Source organism: Clarias gariepinus, chromosome 15 (genome assembly GCF_024256425.1).
Source record: "Clarias gariepinus isolate MV-2021 ecotype Netherlands chromosome 15, CGAR_prim_01v2, whole genome shotgun sequence".
Taxonomy (NCBI): domain Eukaryota; kingdom Metazoa; phylum Chordata; class Actinopteri; order Siluriformes; family Clariidae; genus Clarias; species Clarias gariepinus.
This window is the reverse complement of record NC_071114.1, coordinates 15899866-15919489: the sequence shown is the minus strand read 5'-3', so window position 1 is coordinate 15919489 and position 19624 is coordinate 15899866. Positions and strand designations below refer to the sequence as shown.

The window sequence follows — 19624 nt, the reverse complement described above, 5'->3', positions numbered from 1 at the left end:
GCTTCATCTGTCCATTAAGCGAACTGTGACATAACCTCGTATGGGGACTGGACATGGTATTGCATCAGTCATTTCTATACAAGTGTCAGTGTAAGGGTCAAAGAGTACCATGTTTGTATGAACTTTGTTAAACTTTCTCTCACTAATCAAGTAGATTTGTCCATTCACAGTAGAACAGGCAGTGAAGAACTTTCTGTCTAGAAGTTCCTCATCCAGAATAGTCCACTCATCAGTATCAATGTCTAGCCGCAGAGCCTTACCTCCAAGCAGATAGATGGCACCATTGAGTTCAGTGGTAAGAAGGTCATAACTAGGTATGGGAAGAAGAAGAAGAAGAAAAAACGCTACAATAATATTACTGACCTTTTGCATGTGATATCACAATGTCTGTCTGCCATGGTCCCACCCATTTCTGGATGGCAAAAGGCACGTCACTTATCGGATCCCAGTGCAAAACGCACATAAGAATCCCTAACTGCCCCTGAAGTGTTAATGTTGTGGTTCACGGCTAACTAGTTCCTAACACACGGCTAAATTCTAAATCCCTCTCTAACGTTTTCTTAAGGGCACTACATGGTGTGTAGAACATGTGACTGTCCACCTTACATAGTGCACAGTCTTTCCATTTATGGATTTAGGATTGAACCCAGGGACAGTTGGTTAGGTATTAATTAGCTTAAAATGTAAGTATTAGCTAACGTCACCTGAAAATAATTTAATAAATCACAAAGCACAGCATATTCCACAGCATTGTCTCATTAGCCTCAGAAGCACTGAAGGAACTAACCCCAACACTAGCAACGCCACTTAATCCAGGAGGAATCACTTATTCATACATCACCTGCTGTAATCATGTTATGACAAATCAAACTTCTGAAAATTAATAACCGTATTACCTTATTCATCAATTTTCACACAATTCTTTTTAATAGATCATGAAGTTAAGGGATACATATAGTTAAACATCTCTGTGATGTTACCGTCTGTTATCACCACTCATGGGATGTCTCTCATTCAGTCAGATTACTTGGTCAGAACTAACTTGTATAATTAAGCAATATCACACAAGAGGATGGCGCAAGTGCTTGAGCCGATGATGATGTGTGTAGGATGTGTGTGTAGTCTAGTGCATGTAATGTGTCCACTGTATGCTTTTGTAAATGATCCTAAATATTTAACCTTCTGTTGATTTAAGACCATGCAGGCATAGTTAAAATTGTTCAGCTCCACAGATTTGGAAGTATGCTAGCTTTGACATGTTTACGTGCAAGTGTGTATGAGCTACGCAGGTGTCCTAATGGCAGCAGATTCCAGTACGATTTTCATGGGTTTTTGAGCATGTTAAGACCCCCCAAAACAATTATATATATAAAAAAAAAAATCCTTAGAACAAGAGGACCCTCACACATTTATGAGATCAACACTATTAAAACAGCATTTTCAGAGTGATGTCATAGTCCTTGGGCTTAATTATAAGTAATCACTTGTCACACACACCAAATGGTTAGAGAGGGATTCAGGTTTCAGACTTGTGTTAGAAGCTAGTTAGCTTACTAGCTCTTTCGTGAATATTATATTATCCTCAAATTATACTCAAACTCTCACGGACACTGATTAACTGTACGAGCCTGCAGGTTTGTGCACCCCAAGGTTACCAGATATCAAATCCTCCTATACCTTCCCTTATGCTTAAAACTCCCACTGTACATCCTCCTATGCTAAAACTCATAATATAGCTCTGTTGTATAAGCATTTACCTTATTTTACTAAATATCTTACTATTATTACTAAATATCTTGTTAGCACAATAATAAAAAGTATCCCAATTTCATTCACTATTGTTCAACAAAGGTACCGACCTCCTTCCTCTGAAGAATAGTGAATGAAAAAAAAATAAAACAATTTTTTTCCCCTGTCTGTTATTTCCAGTGGCTGACCTGACAAGATACAACAATTTGGTTTCCTTACCGTGGAAATGGAGAATAGGAGACTACATCCCACTGGTTGACCACAGTCTTAAACCTCTGAATTCCACTGTATACTTCTCCATTTTCATCCAAACCACAAGCCACATAGATGCAGGATCCCATGGCAACAGCAGCTGCTCTTTCTACTGCCCGTATCATGGGACTAACAGAGTCCCAACAGTCTGCTCCCAGCACTAACCTCTCCACATCAGGCACAAGCCCCTCATCCATGCTGCCTCCCAACACAAAGACCTGAAACTCAAGTGCCACTGAACAGTGGCTGTGCCTGGATTTCTGCAGTGCTGGACCATCCACCCAGCGCTCGTTGCTGCACTCATAAATCCGAACCCAGTCCACGCTGTACCACAGAACATCCCGGAAGTAGCCACCAGTCACCACAATGTTGTTACCTTGGAGAAGTTGATGGTGTTGGTCAGTCTGAGTAAATGGGAGTTAAGATGGTTCATGAACCAGATTTCAATCCTGCTCCGGAGAAACATTCACCATCTATATTTGATTCCAATCCCAATTTTAATGTACCTGATCCAGTTAAATAAATAAAAGCGATGTTGTGGTGGGTTAAAACTTAATTCAGCAAGAGCGTTGATCTCCTGGAGCAGGGTTGGACATCAGTGGACTAAACAAGCTTTCATATAAAGCCACAGACCTACAGCAGTGATGTCATGTCAGATATAAAATGAGTGGTAAAAAAGTTTTGTTACCTACTGCTGCTACTGAGTACTGTGTTAGGCATTTTCTTTGTAAAGGTGGCAAAGACTGCCACCTTCCACTGCGTGGGTTGAACTGATAAAGAGACTGCTGGTCCTGCTCATGAGATCCACCAAGCACAAAAAGCATCTCTCTTGAACGAGTTCTGGGCATTGACCTGCCCATGGCCCAGCTGGTGGGGATATGATCGTTCAGTTTATAGATAAGCTTGGCACGAGGGTCAGAACTTTTCATCTTGGTTAGAAGATCTGTGATATATGGGAGACTCAAATCCTCAGGTCTAACTAATCCTGCCAACTCCAGGAAATCATCCTCACGACTAGGGTCATATGTTGCCCAGCGCAAAGTAACTTCAAAGGCCAGGTCCTCCCGTGGTACAAAAAGGTCATCGCTAGCAAGAAGGTCAGCAATGGTCTCTTTAGAGAGGTGCATAAAGTCCTCCTCAGAAGCTAAAGCTGGCAGGTGGGTGAGAACCACTTCTCGAGCAGCAGCATAAAGCTCCAGACAGCCTAGCTGCCAAGCATAGGCCATCATGCCCAAACAGTTGCTCAGGTGTAACTCTCTCTCCAGGAACTTGCAACATAAAAGCCTGGCTTTTTCCACCTGAAGAAAATTTGCAGTTTCAAGAACTCCCAGGACGTTTCTTCTGTCAAGATGTAATCTGAGGTTCTGGGTGTAATCCATAAGACTGCGAAAATGATCCAAATCTACACCTTTGATTTCAATGTGCCTCTTGCTGCTCTCTCTCCCTCCTCCAAAAAACAGTGCTCGGAAGTAGGGACTCAGTTGGGCCAGTCGCTTTCGGTTTACAAAAAATGTCGCTGTCTCCACTTGAAGAACAGCATCTGGTACCAAATCTTCACTATCCTCTTGGATCTCTTCATGGATCAAAATGTCCTCTTTGTTGGCTTCAGTCATTAAACTATCCTTAGTCCCTGGATCTGAATGTTTTCTCTCTGCCACTTGGTTTTCACAAGCCATGGCTCTGAGCTAACACTGGTAACCTTGTTGCTTGGGGTACCTCTGCTCTCTGTAATATTTATAACCTCTATCACTGACACCAGGGGTGGGGCAACCATGTAAGAGAAAAACAAGGGCTAAATATAGCCACAGCCATGTGATGAGAGAAACAGTTAAAAGTGTTTTGCTTATTTGTATATAAACATCTGACATGTTCCACAGATGTCAGGAAATGTCTGTCACATTAACAGCATTCCTAGCAATGTAAATGCTAAGAACATTTCACCATTCATCTCACCTGTTACAAATAATCACATTTACATTTAAGGCAATTGGCAGATGCCCATAGAGAAGTAGAGAATTAAGCACTATACAATAATAATATACAATAATAGTATATTAATGAAAAAATGACAAAAAAGTAAGAAAATATCTAGCTGATTTTGTTATATATACATATATATATATATATATATATATATATATAGAGAGAGAGAGATGACTATATATATATATATATATAAGAATATCATAAAAAGTTTTATTAAGATTTATTTCAGAAACTCAATTCAAAAACTCATCTCAGGTTCATTACACACAGACTAATATATTTCAAGCATTTATTTCTTTCAATTTTGATGATTATGGCTTACAAATTAGAAAATTAGAATATTACTTGAGACCAAAAAAAAAGGTTTTTAACAGAAATGTTGAAAACTAGGTATTAGCACTTTTTGCATGTGCCATGTGCTGGAAAATGAAACCAACATTCCCATAGAACTGGTCAGCAGATGGAAACATAAAGTGCTTTAAAACCTCCTCGTAGATGGCTGCATTGACCTTGGATCTGATAAAACACAGTGGACCCACACCAGCAGATGACAGGGATCCCCAAATGAACACAGACTGCAAACTTTACACTGGACCTTACAGAGCTTGGATGTGCCTCTTCTCTCTTACTCCAGACTCTGGGACCTTGATTTCCAAATGAAATGCAAAATTTACTTTACACTCCAGCCCTTTTCATCCTTGGCCAAGGTAAGACGCCTTTGACGTTGTCCCTGGTTCAAGAGTAGCTTTACACATGGGATGGGACAGTTGTAGCTGACTCCAGCTGCAGTCCAGTCCTTGTGAATCTCCCCTAAAATCTTGTCAGGGCTTCGTTTCACAATCATTTAAAAGCTCTGTGGTCCTGCGGTTATCCCTGTTGATTGTGCACCTTTTTCTACAATATCTTTTTGGATAATTATGTAAATATGGTGCATATTAAACCAAAATCAAATTTTCCCATAAAAATAACGCACAAACGTAGTCACAGTGTTATAGTAAACAGTACACGCGCGCATGTTTATACCAGTAAGAGACGAGCACTAAGACGATTACCCACAATTCTGCAGCGCACGAGAGAGAAAAACCATTGATACTAGGTGTCAAAACAAGAAGCGCATGCGTAATACATGAAACTCGGTCCTCGTAAACCAAGACGTTTGTTTTTCATGTCAAAATCTATTAAAAATCTTTGCTCGTGTTGCGGAATATTCACAAACCGCGTTTCTTGCAATCCGAAGTTCCACTGTACTGTAATTTTATGAAATACTGAATTTTGGGTTTTCATTAGCTGCAAACCACAATAAACATTAAAATAAATAAAACACTTGAAATATATTAGTCTGTTTGTAATGAATGTATAGTATATAATATGAGTTTCACTTTTTTAAATTGCTAAAATAACTACATTTTCCAGTGATATTCTAATGTATTGAGATTTACCTGTATATATAAAATCATTTTGACCTTTAGTACATAAACATAGACCCATGCAAACTGAAAGAGTTACATGCAGTTGAATTAGGATGAGAATTCAGACAAGTTTTTGGTATCCCTGTTTATTCAGATACCTAGATGAGACACACATTGTCAAGACTTTTGGCAAAGAGTAGGGTTTCAGTATAATTTGTTGTCTATTTATTGGACATGTAGTACTTTGTTATTTTCAATAATCACAAATTCAGTTCCTTAACCCTTTTTTTGACTATAGATTAGAGAGCATTTGTGAAAATTATCAACAAAAAAGCAACACCATGTGCCACACATACTGTAAGGACATGATGAGATACCATACTCAGGGGTCTTTGGGTCTTGGCAGGATTTAATTGCAATAACTTAGAGCAGAGATAAAAACCTGCAAGTTCACACGGCACACTCGGCGAGAACAGCAGCAGAGTTACACAGCCTATTGTCTAAGTGAAATAGTCTAATACAGGCAGAAATCTGATGTCTGATATTAGAGTAATTCACAACATGGCTTTTTTCTCCAGCATAATGTACTCACAGTCACATTGAAATTCTCTGTTCAAATTCTGCCACAACCACACACTACACACAAACTAGCACTCTCAGTCTCTCCATCACCCCCTAGGGGTTCAGTCCACGTTACATTCACTCGTCATCAAAGGTCTGCTGGAGCAGGAAGTTGGCTGCTAGGTTCTCATTTTTTTCACAGGCGAAATAAGCCTGAATGACAAGTCCCTCAGGGAAGCCCAAAGCTTTTAACTGCAAAATACAAACAGAAACACAAGAGTGAACAACCCAAGTATTTGGGTAACACATTTCCTTCATATTAAAGGTCACATATTACATTTCATTTTTCCAAAAGTTTGCTCAAGTCTGAGAGATCTTTAACATGTGCATTATTTCAGTGTCCTTAGTTTTAAATGAACTGCCCTAGAATGCCAATTTGAGGTAGTGCATTTTTCCAATTAGAATGCACGGACCAGAAACGTCCATGTTTGGGGCCTTACCAAACATCTCCCCCATTTTCAAGCTCTTCCCACCCGCAATTCTGGGTAATTAAATATATGTAAGATTTTAAATTAAAGATGATATCCTCAATATTTGGCGATGTACAATGATTAACCATCACATTAAAATGCAAAAAATTTATTCCAGTATTAGCAGATTCCCCTTGTGCCACGAGGGTAGCTCTGGCTCCACAGGACCTCTGGAAATGTGCTGTTTACCTCCGGGACATAATCTATTGGGTATTGTGGGGTGGGGCCTCTGTGGATTAGACTTGTTTGTCCGGTACATTCCATGGATGCTAAATCAGATAAAGATCTGGGGCATTATCTGGAGGCTAGATCCACAACCTTGAACTATTTGCCTTTATGTATTTTACGCAGCAGGCTGTGATACACTGGGAGTTCTGATGCCTTTCTGTCATGGGAAGAATTGACAGAATAGTTTTTTAGCAATTTGTGCTACATTGGCTTTTTGGTGAGTTTGACCAGACAAGCTAGAAATAAACGTATTGTGCATTGTATACCTAAATGATCCCAAACCTGCCTTGAACTGGGTTAAGTTGTTCAGGGTCTTAAAGACATGCTTTCCACACACATATCTATAACATATTCAAAGTGACATTGCAAAATAAGATAAAACGAGTCTTGGCTTTACTCTGAGCGAAATCTTTTTTTTTTTTTTTTTGCATGAGCAACGGCGCAGTTAGGGAAGGCTACATTTTTTCTGTTAGACATGATACAGCTGATATAGATTAATTTACATATTAGTTGTATTTCATCTTAAATTCTTCAATTAATATTTTAATTATATACAATTGTTTATACTGACACAGATGATTTATTTAAAATGCATGCTCTTTGCACAGTTCTGGTAGATATCAGCTTCCTTACTAGTTAGCTAAATCAGCCTTGTAGCGGCAGTGTAAAACTACAGAATAGATCAACTATTACCTTAATGTCTGCAAAGGTATAACTATATATATATATATATATATATATATATATATATATATATAATATGTTATACCTTTGCATATATATATATATATATATATATATATATATATAACATTACCAAAAAAAGGCTAATTGAATCAAATATTTGTTCATTTGTATAAAAGTACAATGTTTGGCCTTGCAGGACACATCACTACATTTCATCAGACAGTTCAATGGTAAGAATAAATATTATGAAAGCAGCCATACCCTCTCAATGGCCTCTTTCTCCTGCTGCGTGACCTGGATGTAGTTAGTGTGAGCAGCTCCCTGTGCCTCAGCAGCCTCTGCTTCACCTCCCAGTGGCTCATTAAGCATCTGCACAAATCGCTCCTGGTGCTGCGTGATTTGCTATAAACAGAACTAAACACTCAGCACATGGAAGGCCAAGCAGTTGTGCATAAAAATGAAGTTCAGAGAAGCAATTACCTGCAAGAGCTGAGGGTTGTCCCGGCCCAGTTGCTGCAGCAAGGCAGGGAGAAGCGCCGGGTTCTGCTGGATGATCTGACGCATTTGATGGAACTGCGGCTGGTTCCTCAGGAACTCCAGGGGGTTAGCCGAAGTGGGTGGGGCCTGGGAAGGCGTAGCACCTGTTTACAGTATAGAGAGGGCTGTACAGGAGTGTGTCCCGGGCCCAAACAAAGCACCAGTGGACCAGAGTCAAGACTGAGCATTAGCGCAAATTGAAAACTGTTGAAGTGCAACACATGTATTGTGTTCATCAGATATTTTAATGTCTAGATATTTTTACATATTTCATAGTTTTTATCACATGAAGTTTCTTGCCTTTGAATTCATCTCTTTATTGTAAGCTCGACTTTGCTTAGATGTAGTTGATTAATCAAGAGATGTGTAGTGTCTCACCCAAAGAACTGGATTCAGATTAATGCAGAGAAATCACAGCTCACAGCTCCAATACACAACACTAAAGAAGCAAACCTGAGACATTAAAAATGTCCTGGCTCATTACCTTTGCTCACTCCACTTCCCTCTGAAATTATTAGCAAGGCCATTTTTTTGTGTTTTGTTTTTGCTATATATGGAAGACATTTAAGTTTAAAATCAAAAGATGAAAATAAGACTAAGGATTGAAATTTCAGTTTCATTTTTTTTTTTATCTTTTTATACTTTGACTTATATTTTTATATTTTTGTCAGCAAAAGTATATTAAAAGTTAGTCTTAAAATAACTTAAATAACACTTAATATTTGGTTGCATTTATCTTGGTTGCGATAACTGTATCAAGTTTGTAACCCAGTGATCACCAAACCAGCTTCTTTAAATTGTTGTTTGTTATTTTTTACCCCCTGATGATGTCTTTTGTTTTGTTAGCAGTGTTTTGGGTCATTTTTTTACTGCACGATAAAGCCCCTTTCAATTAGATTGGATGGATTTCTTTGTAAATTGGCAGACATCATTTGGTGCTTCAATAACTTTAGAGGTAACATAGATAATCTTGGGTTTCAGAACATTTGTTTCTCATCTCTTTAAATCATCAATTATTAATTTGGCCTTTTGATTTCTACTGCTATTTAGTGGTTTTCATCTTGGAGGTGTTTATATTTCAACTCTTGGAAGTCCTCGAAAACACCAGTGGTCCCTTTTGGGGTTGGGTACCGAAAACCGGTGACAATACGGCACCGGTACCTATATAACTGGTATGTACCGAACCGAAACAAAAACGCGAATTTCGGTGCGTCATTTCGGTGCCACTTAAATGCCTGAACTGTCAATTGAAATATTTGTTCTCTGGATTCATATATATTTTTGTAGATTAAAAGTTTAGTAGATTAAATAAAAAAAAATAAAAGCACGAATCATCAGGAAATAAGACCCTCCGAGATGCACGTGAAAGCAGCAGCTAACTTTACACTCACTCTGACGGCAACAGGCGGTCTACCGTTCTCTTAGCTTGCTAAATTAAACTTTCGTTAAAATGCCTAAAACTAAACAGTCGAAAGTGTGGCTATATTTCACAAGAAAGGATTTAGACACCGCGACGTGCAGCAAATGTTTTACAGCAGTTATGTGTAAAGGGGAAAACACGTCGAATCTAATAAAACATTTAAGAGCACAAGAAATAAACTTAAAAACAGAGGGATGCACCATGTTTGACAGATTGCGGACAGCAGCTGGCACTATCTGGCTAATGTAATGTTAATTGCAAAATGCAAATCTTGCATTCATGCTAACAAATGTAACATGGATTCTGTTTATAATTATAGCTTTCTTGCTAGTACTAATAGTACTACAACAGTGGAACCTCGGATTACGAGTAATGCGGTTTACGAGTGTTTCGCAAGACGAGCAACAATTTTTAATAATTTCTGACTTGAAAAACGAGCATTGTCTTAGTTTATGAGCACCGAGTATCATGTTTCACGCATGCTTCTTGTTTTAACAACGAGCGTTTTTAACATCATCACAAGTAAGCCAACGGTTTTTCTCTCTCTTGCAACAGAATTGTAGGTAATCGCCTCTCAGGCTGGGTGAATACACACACACACACACACACACACACACATGCTGTGTGTGTGTGTGTGTGTGTGTGTGTGTGTGTGATGTGTGTGCGCGCAAACACACTTTAACGGATAGACCATTTTAAAAACCTTAGCAAGGAACATTCCTAGTCACACTCGCGTTTGCGCATACTAACAGGATCACTGCTGTAAGTAAAACAACAACAAAAAACAAATTAAACAGGTCCTCGCCTTCGAAAACAATCGCGACAGAGAGAAGTCTGTGTGTTTATTTGGCAACCTGAGAGAAGGGGGCTGTAAAGCCGAGACCTATCGTCTCCCCTGCTGGGTCTTAGTGCTTGCAGTGTTTTTGAGTGCGCGTGTGTGTTTGTGTCTGTGTAAGGCAGAGAATTTGTGTGTTTGTTTGGCAACCTGAGAGAAGGGGGCCGTAAATGCGAGCGAGCCCTCCTTCAGCCCCCCTCCTCTCAGGTTGCCTATCGTGACTAGGAATGTTCCTTGCTAATTTTTAAACGGTTTAAAAAACGGTCTATCCGTTAGTGTGTGTGTGTGTGCGTGCACATTTTAACCACACACACACCCTGCGTGCACAAACGAAAACCCTTATCTGTCGGGATTTATTTTTAATTTTTTTAAGGTAAAGTACAGGTTAATTTGTTTTATTTTTACTTTATATTTTGTATTAATTATATTTATGTATTTATTTTTTGGGGCTGTAGAACGAATAATTTAAGTTTCCATTATTTCCTATAGGTAAATTAAATTTGGTTTACGAGTGTTTTGGAATACGAGCCCGCTTCCGGAACGAATTAAGCTCGTAATCCGAGGTTCCACTGTATATTCAAATATACTTTAAACTTTTAATATATTGTTAAATTTTAAGCATTACATTTTTTGTTCAATAAAAATTTATTCTTGAGTCATCCACCATCATTTTGTGGCTTTTGTAAAGTATCGGTTCAGGTACCATTTTAAAAGTGTCGATTTGGCACCGGTATCGAAAAAACCCTAAACGATACCCAACCCTAGTCCCTTTCTTTTTTAAACTTTTAATTGGCTATGCCAATTGCTTGTGAATTGACTGATCGATTTTTTCTCTTATTTAGGTAAAAAACATTCTTTTCTCTCATTGACAGTCTGGTCTTCACGTTGATTTATCATTTACACAAACATTTACACAAAAAAAAAAAAAAAAAAGTCTTCACAGGTAAAACTCAGGGCTCAAAGCAATAGCAGACAGTCAGAGCTATAAGCTGTTAAGCAATCTAACAAAGTGCCTGGGCAACAAGTAACACCTATAAGTCATATTTTCCAGTCACTTGATACTAAAAATATCAAGAAATTAAAAATTCAATTATGATACTATCATAATCCTCTTCTGATATCAAACTTAAGTGTCTCGATCGTCTAGCAAAAACAATATCATTGTCCTCACTGTTCAAAAATCTTTGATTAGGACAGTGTATTTTGGGAAAGTGGAACATAGTGTACATTTTCTTTGTTTTAAAGCATCACATACTATTATTTATCAAAATGAGAATTTTAATAAATCATGACCAATTAATGAAAACTACTCAGTTTACTTTTACTGATGTAAATCCTTAAATCATGAAACCTGTGGACACATACTCTACATGCTCCCAAGATGCTTTTAATGCAGTAAATTCCTTGTATTTTTAATGGCAGCATGTAAAGCAGATTTGAGAGCACTTACACTGCAAGTAAAAATCAAAATTGCTAGTAAAAAATGTAAAGTAAAGTTTAAAAAAAATCTGTTTAATGAGGTTCTTGCGAATGAAAAACCATTGTTTGTGAATCAGAAACCCATTTTTGCAAGTTATGTTAAAGGTAATCACTGTGGTCATCAATGATGGATAAAAGATTAGTTTCACAGAGTTGATACTTGGCATACCCTGTATTATCAATATTGGCTATAATTAGTTTACAGATATGAAGGATGCATGTTAACTAGCTAAAATTTATTCATTCTTTATACTGGTTATCCTGTACAGGGTCATGGGGGGCCTAGAGCCTTTTCCAGAGGACTCGAGGCACGAGGCAAGGTACACCCTGGATTGGTGGCCAATCGATTGCAAGGCACACAAGTAAACACACACACTTAAATAATTAATGATTAAAACTTTTTGATCTTTTTGATACTTTTTCATTTACAGTGGACTTCATTTTTTTTTTTTTTACTTGTAAACTTTATTTTTACAGTGTAAGATGTTTGCTCACAAATATGAAGTATGTGCTTGCATTAAAAAGATACAGAATTCAGGTCATACTTTTACAGCTTTATTACTATGGATATTGACTAGACAGCTAAGAAGCGAATATGGCTAAGCATATGGAGACTCACCAGTGGCTGCTGGTGGAGGATGAGGTCTCTCTGTTTCTGCAGCAGGTTGCTGCACAGGTACTGGTTCCTGTGCAGGCTGCTCTGTCTCAGCAGGAATACCCTTTAAGGCCACAAATTGATACAAAATATATGCACTCGGTTTACAGAAGTGAAATCAAAATTTAGTAAAGGACAAAACTTCTGAGGTGTTGATCTATAGGACAATAATCAACAACAGGTTGCTATGATTTGGGACATACAATGCAGAGTTATCATCTTATCAATGCAGACTTATCATTCAAAGTTTTTTTTTTTTTATTACAGCATGTAAGCAGAAGTATTGTTTCTTTAAATCCACAGCTATTTGCTAGTGATTACAATGTTTTTGCATGTTATTAAAAGACAAAAATGTGCCTTCATTACATTTATAGTTTCATTAAATGTTATGAAACATTAAAGATTCAGTGGGGCAAAAAAGTAATATTTAGTCAGCCACCAATTGTGCAAGTTCTCCCACTTAATAAGATGAAAGAGGCCTGTAATTTTCATCATACAGTAGGTATACCTCAACTTTGAGAGACAAAATAAGAAAAGAAAATCTAGAAAATTACATTGTAGCATTTTTAAAGAATTTATTTGCAAATTATAGTGAAAAATAAGTATTTGGTCATTAACAAAATTTCATCTCTCAGTACTTTGTTATATACCCTTGGTTGACAATAACAGAGGTCAAACCTTTTCTGTAAGGTTTTTACACACTGTTGCTGGTATTTTGGCCCATTCCTTCATGCAGATCTCCTCTAGAGCAGTGATGTTTTGGGGCTGTCGCTGGGCAACACAGACTTTCAACTCCCTCTAAAGATTTTCTATGGGGCTGAGATCTGGAGACTGAGACTGGCTAGGCCACTCTAGCTAGGTGTGTTTATTTTTACCAAAATGTTCTATTTTGGTTTTATCTGACCATATGACATTCTCCCAATCCTCTTCTGGATCATCCAAACTTCAGACGGGCCTGGACATGTACTGGCTTAAACAGGGGGACATGTCTGTCAATGCAGGATTTGAGTCCCTGGTGGCACAGTGTGTTACTGATAGTAGCTTTTACTTGTTAGCCTGTTACTTTGGTCCCAGCTCCACAATTTTGTTTCTGGTGTTCTTTGACAGCTTTTTGGTCTTGGCCATAGTGGAGTTTGGAGCATGCCTGTTTGAGGTTGTGGATAGGTGTCTTTTATACTGATAACAGATGCCATTAATTCCAGGTAACGAATGGAGGACAGAGGAGCCTCTTAAAGAAGTTACAGGTCTGTAAGAGCCAGAAATCTTGCTTGTTTGTAGGTGACCAAATACTTAATTTACCAATGAATTTACCAATTACCAATCCTACAATGTGATTTTCTGGAATTTTTTTTCTTATTTTGTCTCTTATAGTTGATGTATACCTATGATGAAAATTAATCTTATCGTTTTAAGTAGGAAAACTTGCACAATTGGTGGCTGACTAAATACTTTTTGCCCCACTGTAGTTGTTATCAGTTACAGTATATTATAACAGATTTTAACAGATTGATTCTTTATTAAATAAATATATTAACCTATTTACTATTAGTCTTAGATTATCTTAAACTGTTATTATGGAAATGGTGACATATTTGTGTCGGAAAAGGGGCCTTCGAATGGGGCTGAACAACTAACTGGCTTTGTATCAAAATTCTGATTTGTTAAAGTCAGATTTTTTTAGCTGAAGACAGGGTAGAGAACTGAACAAAGGTTTCCTTTAATACAATAGGTTAGTTTATATCAAGCTGTGTCATCACTCATCTCACCCACTCATCTTCTATACCGCTTTATCCTGTACTTAGGGTCGCCGGGACCTAGAGCCTATCCCAGGAGGCTTAGGGCACAAGGCAGAGTACAGCCTGGACAGGGTACCAATCCCACGCAGGGTGTGTCATCTAACAACCCAATTTAATCTGCATTTATTTTACTTTGTTTCATGTCACTCTTGCTAATGTGCTGCATAGAAATCCATTTAGCATACATTCTACACATATGCACTATTTGATTTATTCACTTTTTAATTAATTATTTTTTTTTTATTTTTAAATAATAATATCACCACAATGGTACTACAGAGGTTTTAGTGCCATCTGTTTTTTCTCTGAAGACCCCAAGGCTCATTTCATGGAATAACAAAACTGTAATTATGTCTTAAAGACAAATAAACCACTAATACTCGAACCTAAATAAATATAAAATTGTAATTCTTGTTACATGTACAATTTTACCTATAAACACATAAACAAACAAAAATAAATAAGCAATTAGGAATTTTACACAAATTGTTGCAAAACAAACTAAATTAAAGCAGGAATCCTAAGTGAGAGCTAGAAGACCGTGACATGAGACATACAAAACCACTGTGCAAGGAGCTAAACAAAACAGCACACATGAAGAGCTTGTCAACAAGACACACAAAAACCAGAGCTTAAGTAATAATATTAATTAAGGAAAAACAAGACGAGTGGCCGTAATCAGTAAAGTATGCTTCCAGGTCATGTGGCTTGCAGAGCTATGAGGAAAGAACTGGTCACGTAACAGTGCCTTAATATAAACTGGTATAAAAGCTGTTGTGTTGTAAACAATTAACAACACCTACTGATAAATCAGATTTGAGAATTCAACAGTGCTGTGGTATAAAGGATACAATTATTTAACAACCTAATTAAGCATTAAAGACACACCAAACAAGATGCGTTTCTCACCATGAGCAGGTATTCCACCGCTCGATCAGGATTGTTGTAGCTCGCTCTCAAGGCGGCGACAACCTGCTCCCTTTCATATCCCATGGACATGATCTCTGTCACCAAATTCTCATATGCCTGTCCTGTGACTAATCAACATGATCAAACATGATTCAACAGGTCAGAGCGGTATTCATAATCTTTCTGTAATTACCAAACTGAAAAAATCACTTTGCATACCAAGTATTGATGCTGCTTCCTCCAGAAGGCCCAATTCATCCATAATGCTATAGTGGAAATAAAAAAGAATCTAATTTGAAGTTCAGCAACATAAACTTTATCACCTTTTAATTGCACTACAAGCCTTACTTCGCACCTAATATGTTATATCACAGTGCAAATTAAAGGGATAAAAGAAAATGTTTACTCTACAACACATGAGGCATGTTTATACTGACATACTTATGCCTTGGTTAGTGCTGTTACTTATTGTCCTTATTTTTTGTGTGTCACACTGAAGCTACACAGTTATGTCTGACACAGTGACAGGGGCATTTAAAATGAAAACAAAAAAACAAACAAGCAGTTTCAACCATAAGTGATAATGATCAGGAATGAAAACGAAAGAACAATAATTTTTTTTGGGCACTCTTAACTTTTCAAAAAATATTCAACAGCATAATAATAAGATCTCCAGTATGAGAAAGTGGAGAAAGTAAATGCGAAACCAAAGACCATAATTGCCAAGCAGCTATCAGATGCAGTTCCACTGTGCAGTATCAGCACAGACTTAGCTTGGCTTTACAGTGGACAGATGTGGAGGTTATACAGACATTACTGACAAAAGAACTGGAGTGTTGCTGTATCACACAGTTTAAATAGAGATGGTGCTTAGGCCAAATTAGAAGATAGTTTAATAAGAGTATGAGTCATATAGGAAACCAACTCGTTAAAATAAACTAGCATAATGATTTAAAAAGTTTTAGGCAAAAGATTAAACTCAAATATTTTTTAATACAACATAAACTTTAAAAAGCTTTTTCATTATCAATGTGGATTTTTTTTTTTTACATTTAATTCATAGTTCATACCTGGCAGCTGAGAGAGCAGCAGTGGGGTTTGATGGCTGCTCTGGTTCAGCTCTCTGCGGCTCATCTGCAGATGCACCCTCTGTGCTTGAGCACTCTGTCTTCACCAATTCCACACTGGCAGCAGTGGCAGAAGCAGGGATAGCAGCAGGGACAGAAGCAGGGACAGAAGCAGGGACAGAAGCAGGGACAGAAGTAGGGGCAGCAGCAGGAGCAGCAGTAGGGAGTGCTGAGACCGGAGGAGTGGGAGGCTCCACAGACTGTGCTGGTTCAACAAGAGTGGGTGCAGGTGTGAGTGCAGGTGTGAGTGCAGGTGCTGGGGCAGAAGCAGGAGTGATTATGGGTGCAGGGGCAGTTGTAGGGTTGACCGTGGATTCAGGGACAGTTGTTGGGGTAATTGTGGGTGCTGGAGCAGTTGTAGTAGTGTGTACAGGAGTAGTTGCAGAGGTGGGTGTGGGGGTTGGGGTAATTTCTGGAGCTGCTGGGGCAGATGGTGGAGGAGCGGGTATAGAAAGTGGCTGAGGTGAAAGGTCAGGGAGAGAAATAGCAACCACAGGAGAAGCTGCTGGTTTTGGCTGCAGAGATATAAAACAGCTTTGTTCAAAATCGTGGTAAAGGCAGCTAGCAAGCAATCATCCTTAATCAATGGATAAGTAGTTCAGTAGGCAAGTAGTCTAGAACCATAAATAGTATGAACCTCTAGAGCATTTGGCTCTCATGTGGAATTCTGAACATTACTGGTACTGACAGTATTGTTGAGTATGAAATCAAGTGTAATGATTGATAAATAAAGATATGAAAGATTTATCAATAGCTTCAGCTGAGTTAACCACAATGACTTGCAGTCATTTTTTTCTCTGCTACAGGGGACCACCTAGTGACTGAACAGAGTATTACTCTGGTGAATCAGGACACTGCACTGAAAGAACTTTCTGTTTATACAGTGTGGCACAAAACTTTGCAAGAAGTGGTGAAAGTTATTGCATTTGTGTTTTAATTTAATACAACAGTGTGTTGTATTAATATTTACTGCCTGTTTTATATAGAGTGAGCGATCCAATAGGGAAACTGTGTGCGTGTGTGTGTGTGTGTGTGTGTGTGTGTGTGTGTGCATATTAATATATATCAACATATATCAACCTGAAAAAGGCCTACCTTAGTTACCATGACCACAACAAAGTTCTTCTCTTCTATTTTGTATTCTTTTAAAGGTATGTCATCATTCAAGATTTTACCTAAAATTAGTAAAATGATTTAAAAAAAAAAGTAATTAACCAAATCAAGCTAAACAAAGCAAATCACTTACACAATCAGTGACAAAAATGCAAAAAAACTAATGAATAAATAAATTAAATCAATTACACAATCAACAGAAACTTAAATGCAAGGACATTCAACACTCACAGTCAAATAAAAAGCCATGACTTAGGACAAATGTAAAGTTTCCAAAAATGACACAAAAAGATGGGTCTCTGACCTGCATAGATGAGCTTCTGTCCAGCTATAGGATAAGCATCCTGCCCCTTTTCAGATTCAATCTTCTCTTTAAGAGCTCGTACCTGAAACATTAAAGCAAGCAGCAACGCAAATATTTATTAACAGTTAGTTAAATTAAAATGATTATAAAGGCATAGTTTTGTCAGAAATCAAATTAATACATTACTGTTTTTTTAATTTAGCCAAGACATGTTTTATTTCTGGCATTTGCCTCTTTAGGTTTTATTACGGCTGCCTGTTTAACATAATGCAAACTTCATGCCTAAATTATTACATGTGAATATATGAACAATAATATCTCGATATAATCTTATAATTATATCATATCTTATAATTATATCAAACTTATGATGCAAAGTGCTAAACTGGTGGCCCTAAGCCCCCCCCCCCTTTTTTTTTAGATTAGATTGGATTCATCTTTATTGTTATTGTGCAAAGTACATGTACAAAGCCAATAAAATGCAGTTAGCATTTAACCAAAAGTGCATAGGTGGCCTATTTACAATAAAAACCAATGTGGTAAATGGGAGTATGTACAGGGAGCGAGAGTGATTCATGTAGATAATAAGGATATCGTACAGTATATAGGGATATATACCGTATAAATTGGCAAACACTGTACTGTAAATAAGACAGGTCAAGAAGATATACATATATGAATACATATAATACATATAAGATATACATATATTAACTATACATATATGAATGTCTGTATGATACAGTATATGCAGAATAAATATGGGTGTAATATAAAATAGTGCAATGATAAATAAATTAGGGATGGTGCAATGAAGCAGAGCAATATAGACTGAACAGTGAAGTGGTGTATGTGTTGACATTACATGATCAGCTGTTCAGTGCAGTAACAGACACAGCCAATTGTGAGCTAACTTACACTAGTCCTGTCTCTCCAACACAAAATCAATTAAACAAACTTCACAAACCAAATTACCTAAGTAACTGATTACATCCGGGGTAAGACTGTAACTTATCTATATATTGTGTTTTTTATTGAACTAGTGTGACGTAATGGCGTTAAATCATATAAGCTTAACGTAACCAACATAATTATCTCATCCTTCTGTAATGTCTGCTCACGAAAACCGTCTGAGATTTGTACGAGAGAGCTTCTGTGTAAGAAAACCTTTATTATTTATATCGTTATTAGAAATAAATAACATACAATGTTTTATGAACTTTTCATCTTACTTATAGGCCTTTTTTTATGTTTAACGAGTGGCTTTATAAAGCAGCTAAATACACACACATGCCTCAACAGTTACGGCATTACAACGGCTTAATCCTAAACATCTCTTTACTTCCTGTATTGGTGCACTATACGGGATATGATGTTAAAGCGTTCTAAACACTCTGTAGTGTGCACTACATGTGCATTAGCAAGTCATTTGTAATTCCGCCTCTAACGGAGCCTGGTCTAGTGTCAATAATGGTGCGTGGTCATTCCTGAGTACAAAAGTTAGTGTGTTAGTAATAATACAAAGCAGCATTTCCATTGACTTTATTAATACAGGATGTCAATTTAATGTCTCTCGAGTTTAAAACAGGAATTTTAAGGGCCCTTGTTTTTCCAGACGCCTCACTAAAAAAATTTTACTCGAACAATGGTAGCTAACTTATACTTACCGTCAGCTCTTCGTCTATTTCTATTTTAAATGTTTGCTGTTGTAGAGTTTTCAGCGTAATCGTCAACATGGTTCAATAATAGCGAGAAGAAATAAACACAGAAATTCTCTCTCCTTCGCTGTATGCGTTAGCAGCAGCCGCGGCATTTAGATGTGACTCAGCTTTCTTCGGTGTGTGAAACGGCGACGTGGTGCAGCGCCACCTGCTGGCCGCCAGAGACAACCGCAATATCGGAATCAACATACTAGCCCACTAAATAGTATGCCAGAATAGCATGCCACATACAATATCACAGGATACTGTTTAGTACGGTAGTTCAAGTGTACAGACGTAACCAGAGACCTGTCAGAAAGCGCCAGCTTAGCAATTGGCTTCAAATT

At 37.6% G+C, this 19624-nt stretch overlaps 2 protein-coding genes across 4 annotated transcripts; both read right to left on the bottom strand.

The window, feature by feature from the left end:
- Positions 1–3677, bottom strand: LOC128543411 (kelch-like protein 24). 3 transcript variants are annotated; one of them, XM_053513826.1, is made up of 3 exons: positions 2690–3677; positions 1969–2377; positions 1–310 (listed from the first exon to the last, which is right to left on the bottom strand). In XM_053513826.1, the coding sequence occupies exons 1-3, from the start codon at positions 3675–3677 to the stop codon at positions 4–6; spliced, it is 1704 nt and encodes a 567-aa protein (XP_053369801.1). In that variant the 3' UTR covers positions 1–3. The 3 variants fall into 3 exon arrangements, with proteins under 3 accessions (XP_053369801.1, XP_053369803.1, XP_053369804.1); XM_053513828.1 differs by having other exon boundaries at positions 2023–2377; positions 2690–3674; XM_053513829.1 differs by having other exon boundaries at positions 2167–2377; positions 2690–3674.
- Positions 3678–5543: 1866 nt separating this feature from the next.
- Positions 5544–19415, bottom strand: rad23ab (RAD23 homolog A, nucleotide excision repair protein b). The gene is made up of 10 exons (XM_053513285.1): positions 19245–19415; positions 17578–17659; positions 17256–17335; positions 16104–16675; positions 15253–15299; positions 15034–15161; positions 12293–12392; positions 7883–8043; positions 7664–7804; positions 5544–6209 (listed from the first exon to the last, which is right to left on the bottom strand). Exons 1-10 carry the CDS (start codon positions 19311–19313, stop codon positions 6096–6098), a joined length of 1494 nt encoding a protein of 497 aa, XP_053369260.1. The 5' UTR covers positions 19314–19415; the 3' UTR covers positions 5544–6095.
- Between the last annotated feature and the right edge of the window lie 209 nt (positions 19416–19624).

What these genes read in the sequence shown, in the direction of transcription:
- LOC128543411 (XM_053513826.1), bottom strand. Translation starts at nt 3,677, where the DNA reads ATGGCTTGTGAAAACCAAGTGGCAGAGAGAAAACATTCAGATCCAGGG. An exon ending in GTACTCAGTAGCAGCAGTAG is followed by an intron (nt 2,378 to 2,689) that starts GTAACAAAACTT and finishes AACTTCTCCAAG; the next exon opens with GTAACAACATTGTGGTGACT. An exon ending in TCCTATTCTCCATTTCCACG is followed by an intron (nt 311 to 1,968) that starts GTAAGGAAACCA and finishes TCCCATACCTAG; the next exon opens with TTATGACCTTCTTACCACTG.
- rad23ab (XM_053513285.1), bottom strand. Translation starts at nt 19,313, where the DNA reads ATGTTGACGATTACGCTGAAAACTCTACAACAGCAAACATTTAAAATA. An exon ending in TCCTCCACCAGCAGCCACTG is followed by an intron (nt 8,044 to 12,292) that starts GTGAGTCTCCAT and finishes TACTGTAAACAG; the next exon opens with GTGCTACGCCTTCCCAGGCC. An exon ending in ACAACCCTCAGCTCTTGCAG is followed by an intron (nt 7,805 to 7,882) that starts GTAATTGCTTCT and finishes TTCTGTTTATAG; the next exon opens with CAAATCACGCAGCACCAGGA.